This window comes from Lampris incognitus, chromosome 16 (assembly GCF_029633865.1).
Source record: "Lampris incognitus isolate fLamInc1 chromosome 16, fLamInc1.hap2, whole genome shotgun sequence".
Taxonomy (NCBI): Eukaryota; Metazoa; Chordata; class Actinopteri; order Lampriformes; family Lampridae; genus Lampris; species Lampris incognitus.
This window is the reverse complement of record NC_079226.1, coordinates 29,305,326-29,313,714: the sequence shown is the minus strand read 5'-3', so window position 1 is coordinate 29,313,714 and position 8,389 is coordinate 29,305,326. Positions and strand designations below refer to the sequence as shown.

Sequence of the window (8,389 nt, the reverse complement as noted above, 5' to 3'; positions counted from 1 at the left end):
ACACACACACACACACAGATATGACTATGACTATGATGAGTCCATGTGCACAACGCCTGTGTGTGCAACACAAACAAACAAACACATGGCAGGAAAATACTCGGCACGTTTTCACATGCTGACTTTCACTCACACTCACCTGCACAGGTGTCTCTGTCGCTCAACCCCTCTCTCTTCCCCGTGTCTGTCGTTCTCTTCGTCACCCTTGCAGAACGCGTTTGGGAACGTGACAGAGGGTTTCAGTCTGTTCAGCTCAGCAGGCTATGGCAAATCAAATCTTCTCTTCAGTGATTCCACCCACCACCTGCTGAGGGTTCTGGGGAGCTACGGCTCATGGCTGGGGCCCACTTACACCACCATGCTGCAAGCCTTCGAGTGTGAGGGTAAGAAGGATAGTGCCTCTGTGTGTGAGTGAGTGTGTGTGTGTGTGTGTATATATGTGTGTGTGTGTGTGTGTGTGTGCACGCGCGTGCACGTGTGTGTATATGTGTGTATGTGTGCATGTGCATGTGTGTGTATATGTCTGTGTGCATGTGTGTATATGTGTGCATGTGTGTGTGCATGTGTGTGTGTGTGTGTGTGTGTGTGCATGAGAGAGCAAGCTAGAGAGAGAAAGCGAAAGAGAGAATAGCTGGGTGAGGGTTTATGTGTTGTTTTTATGTGCATGTTGGCATACATCCTAAAGTGGTAGTGTGTCATGTTTGTGTTTTTGTGCGTGTTTATGTACATGTGGGCCTTACATGCATTTAAGTGTGTACACTGCTTTGTGTTTGTGTAAGACTTGGGCAATGGGGTGAGGGTTGTTTTTTTCCACTATAGTTGGATGTGCTGCTTGTACCCATGTCAAACGGACATTGTTCATGAATGTGCTAGTGTGTGTGTGTGTGCGTGTGTGTGTGTGTGTGTGTGTGCGTGTGTGTGTGTGTGTGTGTCTGTGTGTGCGTGTGCACGTCAGCTGCAGCTGTCCTCATTATTCTGCTTCCCCTCTTGACAGGCTTTTGCTGATGGAACAAGAGGAAGACATCCAGAGCATCCAACTTCCAAACCGTCCCTCCTCCGTCGGCCCAATCTCCACGTTCCGCCTCCCCTCCCAGCCATCTGTGTCTCTCGTTTCATCTCTCCATCTCTCACATCTCCTTTTGCTTTTCATCTGTCTCTCTCTCTCCTCTCATTTCGCCACTCATTCGCTGTCACTTTTTGTCCTCTTCCCATTCTCCCAACCTGCTTCTTCCTCTGCTTTGACATTGGCAAGGTTAGAAACGACCACCCGGGGACTCGTTGGCACAAAGGCAGCTCAAAAGTTCATGAAACATCCCTGAAATTGGCAGCTCGGGGTTAAAAAATGAAATGTCACTGAAAAGGGTAGTAAATGGGAGAAAAAAAAGTACAGCATGTTTTGTACAACTTGAGTGTCATAACTATGTCATTATTTACAACTAAGTCCTAAAAAAGGATTTTATTGAAGATTTCCCCGTTAGTGTTGCAAGTGACCCCAGGAATAGTTTGCGTAGACTATCGAAATCCTGCTGAAATAGAGGGATGATTTCCTACCCCGCGGCTCACCGAGGGAAAAAGACAGCCTTCTTGGTTCGGTGCAGTAATCTCGGCTCTCACAGAGTTTTGTCGGAGTTTGTCTCTGGCACCAAAAAATTGGGTGGTGTTAACTTTGTGCTCAGAAGCCTCATCTTCTGTAGATGTGTGTGTATACAGTATACACCCTGTTCTCACATCCAGTATAGTCCTAATGGGCAGTCTGTGTGTGTGTGAGTGTGTGTGTGTGTGTGTGTGCGTGCGTGCGTGCGTGCGTGCACATGTGCGTGTGTGCATGTATGTGTGCATGACAGAGAGAGAGAGGATAAGAGCATGCATGCACTGTTTCCATGTGTTTGTGTATGGAGAAGTGCATGAGCATGTTTTTTGCACGTGTTCCTGTATGTTCATATGTATGTGTATGCCCTACCTGTTTGTCTATATGTGTGCATGCAGGTGTGTGTGTGTGTGTGTGTGTGTGTGTGTGTGAGAGAGTGAGAGTGAGAGAGAGAGAGATGGAGAGAAAGTGTATTGGTGGGGTTGCTGCTTTCCCACAGCTTATATAGCTTACAACTTTCGGTGCCAGCACACATGTTGGGTTCACTGCTTTCTCACATTTGGCACGGGGGGAGTCCGTGCCAAAGCACGGTGTGTTCTTACGCCATATTAAACAGTTAGGAGAATAGGAATAGGAGTCAAGTTGCCTCCTGTGACCCTCAACGCCAGTTCCCTCCAAAGCTGGTGCTAGCTTTCAGCATTTCCTATTGTACAGCGGCCATCTATGACACCGAGTAAATCACGTCCGATGCCACTTAGCCAACTAACCTCAATTCCATCGATCTACCTTCATCAGCAGTGATGCATGTGACATTGGAGAAGGGTTTTTTTTCTTTTAGAAATATGCATTAGTGTTCTTTAGATGAACAGTGCTATGCTAAAAGTAGGAGGTAGAATAACACCCAGTCACAGGTGAGTCTTCAGACCCGGTGCTACCAACATATTCAGAGCCGTGTGGGATATTTAAAGGGACAGTGCTCCCCAAAATCAAAGAGACACGTTTTTCCTCTAACCTGTAGTGCTATTTGTCCATCTAGATCGTTTTGGTGTGAGTTGCCGAGTTTTGGAGATACCAGCCGTAGAGACGTCTGCCTTCTCTGCAGTACAGTGGAGCTGGATGGCACTCGGCTTGTGTTGCTCAAAACGCCAAAAAAACACATCTGAAAAACTCAACAGGAAGTTCTCATTCCAGAAATCCTGACCCTGTTACTCAAGAAAACCCACACACCTCATTGCGAGCATTTTCATGTAGGTGTAGTTCGGTCTAAGAAAATAGTTCCTACCTGAAAGTACTAACAACAAGGTCTGTGGATTATCGCGAATAACTGGGTCATGATTCCTGCAAAGACATTTCCTGTTGAATTTTTTCAAATGTACGTTTTTGGCGTTTTGAGCAACACAAGCCGAGTGCCATCCGGTTCCATTGTGTTGCAGAGAAGGCAAACATCGCTATGCTGATATATCTCCAAAACGATTTAGATGGACAAATAGCACTACAGGTAAGAGGAAAAACATGTTTTTTTATTTTGGGGTGCACTGTCTCTTTAAGAGCCTCAAACAAGGGAGCTCTTTATCAAATTATGCTGTTACGGACAAATTATCACAACGCGTATATCATATATCCTACCAATATCTGTAAGGTGCTGTAACTGGATGGAACGGTGAAAATATTCAGTTAACTGAGTGGATGAAAGTCTACTTGACCTCCACAATCACGTACTGTAACAAGTATTAAAAAAAAAACAGTTCTTCGCTTTGCTTGTCTTCTCCCTCCCATCTCGCACCTTAATTTGATCTTCTCATGCTCCCGCAGAGCACTTGCTAGCAGTGTACAAAGAAATTGGATGATGTTCTCCTTGTCAAACAGCAGTCTCTGACCTCAGAATGCTGGAGAGTACCTAAAGAGCTTGGACTAGTACAACAGGCAAAGACAAAGGAGCGTGTTTAATGGATGAAGGATGTTACGCTTGCACGGCCCTGCTGTTGGAAACGAAACGTAACGCCTTTTTTCCGCTTGAGTTTCTCAATAAAACCACATTTCTCGGCCCAAAGCCCCCCCCCCTATCCCCCCGTCAGGTGTTATCCACCAGCCCATGCTGTCAAATGGCGTGAACATCCTGGATGTGGAAAACATCAGTTGGCTTGGGAACATAAGAAATCCCCACGAAGGGGAGTCAGGGGGTTTTCTAACCACAGCAGCAGTGTACGGCACCTCGATAGAAAAGGCGCGGGTGAAGGCACGGAAAGAAAATAAAACAAAACAAAGAACTCAACACTTTGAAAATGTCTGTTGTGCTACTTTAACTCCAGTACCATTTGTACTATTGGTGCGTCTTCTACCGACGTCTGGCTGTCCTCATGAAAGCTTCATGTAAATACTCTGCTCTCAGCTTCAATATGCTGTGCAGCAAACCTTTTTTTTTTCAACCAGTTAAATAAATGATGATAAAAAGTCACAAGCCTCGTCTCCTGATTTCTCTGTGACTCCTAATTATCCTGAAACAGCAATGTGATATCTGTGTGGAAATGAATTATGTTTGATATCATCTTCTCTCTCACTTTCTATTTAGTCATCACACTCTTTCTCTCTCTCTCTCTCTCACTCACAGAAATAGGCTGCACTCTCCCCCATGGATCCTATTCCATGGGGGTGCCGCAAAGGATGAAGGGAGTGAGACGGAGGCGAGGTCAGACACAAAGACAAGCATACAGAGAGGGTGTCCAATCAGGTGGAGAGCCCCCCCCCCCAGGTAGAGGGATGACTCGGGGACATCACCATAGGTGGTCCTGCATGGAGGCAGAGGCCTAAACTCAGCATAGACAGATTGCCCCTCTGGCACCCATTTACCCTAAATAGTACATTTAATTCTTTAGAAATAGGCTGGGTCAGTGATGGAGAACTCCCATTTAGCAGTTAGCAGATACTGTAGATTGAACTGCATTGCAGCAAAATGCCGTTATCGCTCTTGCTTGCCCCCCCCCACCCTCCCTCTCTCTCTCTCTGCCCATTTTGCTGTAATGCTGAAGTAAAAACAACTTGAGCTCCCGCTACATGGTCCACTCAACCTTAACGCACACATGTGTACTTGTGTGTGTGTGTGCATTTCCGTGTTTCTGTGTTTGTGCACTGGGTAGCACTTGGGTGGGTGAGTGTGTGTTTGTGTGTGTTTGCGTGTGTCCGTGCCCGCGTGCGTGCTCCGTGCATGTTTGTCCATCTCGGGGGGGGCGGGTGTGTGTGTGTGTGTGTGTGTGTGTGTGTGTGTGTGTGTGTGTGTGTGTGTGTGTGTGTGTGTGTGTGTGTCTTTATCTAAACAAGTGTGGGTGATGGCTGGAATTGGGGGAGTGGATGGAGGGGGGCAATTTGACCGTAGGTTGCACGGCGAGAGAACGCGAACGCAAGAGCGCGAGAGAGAGAGATGGATTGATGACAGTGATGGAGGAAGAGAAGAAGGAAGAGTGACAGGTAATCCATCAGAGGCTTTACTGTCATTATTCAATTACCACCCATCCTTAGCACTCCTGTTAACCTCAACACACAGGCGCACACACACACACAGGCGCGCGCACATACACACACACACACAGCGGGAAGTTGTATTGAAGTGGCAGATCCTCTTACACAAGGTGGGTTTCTGCGTGTGGGTGGTGAGCTGAATCGAGACATAGGGCTTGGCACTGGTTCCCCATATGCTTTTAGTGCAACAGACCCTTAAATCTCCCCTCCTTGCCTCTCCCTTCCCCTCTTCTCCCTTTCTCCCCTCCCTCTTTTCTCATCCCTCACTTCCTCCTGTTCTACCCATCGCCCCAACACCCCCCCTGTTTCGCTCCCCTTCCTCACTTCCACTCCCTCGCTCTCTCCCCCGTCTCTGTTCATTGTATCCCTCTCGCTCGCCCTTCTCTTTCTTTCTGTCCCCCCCGACACACACACACACACACACACACACACACACACACACACACACACACACACACACACACACACACACACACACACGCCTCTCTCTCCCTCCTCAGTTTCCTCTGCTCTTTTCCTCCGTCGTCTCCTCCTCTCCCTCCCTTCTCCACAGTTCATTCCGTCTCCTGAGCCTGGAGCCGATAAGGAACATGGAGTATGATTAGACGTCAGTGACACCAGGCTTATCTCCCTGCTCCCATAACGCTCCCCAGATCACTAATATACCCAGCAGCATGTGTGTGTGTTTGTGTAAAAACTCTCATGCATGCGCGCGCGCACACACAAAGACAAAGACCCCGTGGCGCGCGCGCGCGCACGCGCACTCTCTCTCACACACACACATATTCAGACACAAGGCTTGGTATATATTCCAGATATGTTTTGTGTTCAGTTTGTGTGACGGCGCATGTTGCGCCCATAATGATGTGACTGTGTGAAAAACGACGCTGAGCTGCGGATTGTTTAAATGTGAGGCACCGGGAGGAGGCTGTTTATGCAGTGTGTGTGTAGGTGAAATCAAACGTGAGATCAGGCTGCAGGCTGGACAGTTTCTCCCTTCCAGGCAATTACAACTCTGACCACTAGGTGGCACTGCTATATCAGCGGTGTGAAGCCCATCTATCATCATCTTTGCGATTTAACCATTATAACGAAGCAGGAGGATAAAAAAAGCACAGTCTGCTCATCTCACCAAACTCTTTTCTCCTCCCCTCCCACAGCTCCTCTTTTTTCTCTCTCTCCTCCTGTATCATCCCCTTTCTTGTTCTAAAACTCTCTCCTTGTTTCTCTTTTCTCGACTCTACCACCTCCTCCCCTCTTTCCGTCTCCTCCTGCCTCCCCCGTGATACTTTTCCATTCGTCTCTCCTCTTTTGCAGCGCTCTTCCTATCAAATCCCCCCCCCCCAAATTGCCGATCGTTTTATTCCCTCTCTTCGTCCCTCTCTTCCTTCCTCTTTTTCACGCTCCTCCTCTCGCTTCTCCTCTCCTTTTCTCCCCCCTCTTCTCCCTTCTCTCCTCTCCTCCATGGAGCACTAGCTGTGTAATGTTGTCAGGACATGCTCTCATTAATAACCTACACTGTGAGAGTCTTAGCTAGTGGAGCGTGAATCTCGCTTTCATTTAGGGACGAATAGAGGGTGTTCGGCCCTGCGTGTGTGTGTGTGTGTGTGTGTGTGGGCGGCAGAGAAGCGAGAGAGAGAGAGAGAGAGAGAGAGAGACAGAGAGAGAGAGAGAGAGAGAGAGAGAGAGACAGAGAGAGAGAGACAGAGAGAGAGAGACAGAGAGAGAGAGACAGAAAAGAAAGCAAGAAGGACATAAGGAAAGAAAGTGAATGGGGAAGAACAGGATCCAGAAGGGACTGAGAGCAACACAAGTGGATGCTGTTTCCACACGTGCTTGGGTCGGCTGGTGTGCTGTTGGTCCGGTATGCTTGGTGTGTACTTCAGGCAGGTGTGTGGATGGGTGCCAGAATAAAGTCCTTGAGTTTGACCCTGTTAAGAAACCTTGCCTTTGGGCATCCCATGGCCCAGTGCTCATTACTGCTGTGGGCGCACGCACACACACACACACACACACACACACACACACACACACACACACACACACACACGCACGCACGCACGCCGGCACGCACACACACTCTTGCACGCACGCAATTACGATATATTACATACTATACACTATATATAGGTATAGTATATATTTATACTATACACTATATATTGTATATGCCAAATATACAGCATATACATGTGTATATGCCAGTGTGCAGACATGTATATGTGCTGATGCTGCTGACACTCACAAACAAACTGAGAGGAAATCACGTCACATGTCAACATTCACCTCCAATCAAAAACGGATTATCCAAAGCTTCCAGGTTGCAAAATTCTGTTTTCTGTGCTTGTGTGTGTGTGTGTGTGTGTGTGTGTGTGTGTGTGTGTGTGTGTGTGTGTGTGTGTGTGTGTGTGTGTGTGTGTGTGTGTGTGTGCTCGCGCACATGCATGCGCGTGTGTGTTATCTATGATCACTATCTTGCAGGGCCCCAGCAAAGCAGACATTTGTGGGGCAGTTTTTCAGACCTCATTAGGAAACGTGTTATTCAGCGTCTCAGGGTTAAAAGTGTGATTATATCAAGGTGAAGGTTGGGACCATGGTCAGGCAATTAACAGCAGACACTAAGTTTGGGAAGGCTACAGAGTGAATGGAAGTCAATCGAATGTCACACCAGAAGTATTACAAGGTTGTGTGCGCATGTTTGTTTGTGTGTTTGTGCATGGGTGTATTAGATTTATGCTCTTTGCACCACCTCTATCTTTTTCTTTGCTCCATAACGAGCCGACAGGTGTACAAGCCAGCAGGTTGGACACTGATTAATGTAGTGCTAACGCACACACACACGCACGCACGCACGCACACACACACGCACACACACACGCACACACACACGCACACACACGCACACACACACGCACACACACACACACACACACACACACACACACACACACACACACACACACACACACACTGTCTCTCTCTCTCTCTCTCTCTCTCTCTCTCGCTCTCTCTCTCTCACACACACACACACACACACACACACACACACACACACACACACACACACCCACACAAACATGGTGGTAATGTATTGTACAATAAGTGTTGTCTAGCCTCAGCAGTACACTCAGCATTGGGAGACAGGCGGAAAGAGAGAGGAGGAGGTGGAGGATGAGAGAGGGTGATTAAATAGTCTAGTTAGTCCACAGAGTGGTTGAGAACATTAAGAGCTGGGCCATTCATCAGTACAACACACACACACACACACACACACACACACACACACAC

The 8,389-nt window shown here is 47.7% G+C and overlaps 1 protein-coding gene across 1 annotated transcript in view; it reads left to right on the top strand.

The window, feature by feature from the left end:
- The window catches only part of otomp (otolith matrix protein), a 6,234-nt gene extending 5,819 nt beyond the window's left edge, over nucleotides 1–415 (top strand). Inside the window, exon 8 of the mRNA XM_056295410.1 lies at nucleotides 212–415. Within this exon, the coding sequence (XP_056151385.1) occupies nucleotides 212–415 (204 nt within the window). The remainder of the gene's footprint in view (nucleotides 1–211) is intronic.
- The last annotated feature ends 7,974 nt before the right edge of the window (nucleotides 416–8,389 follow it).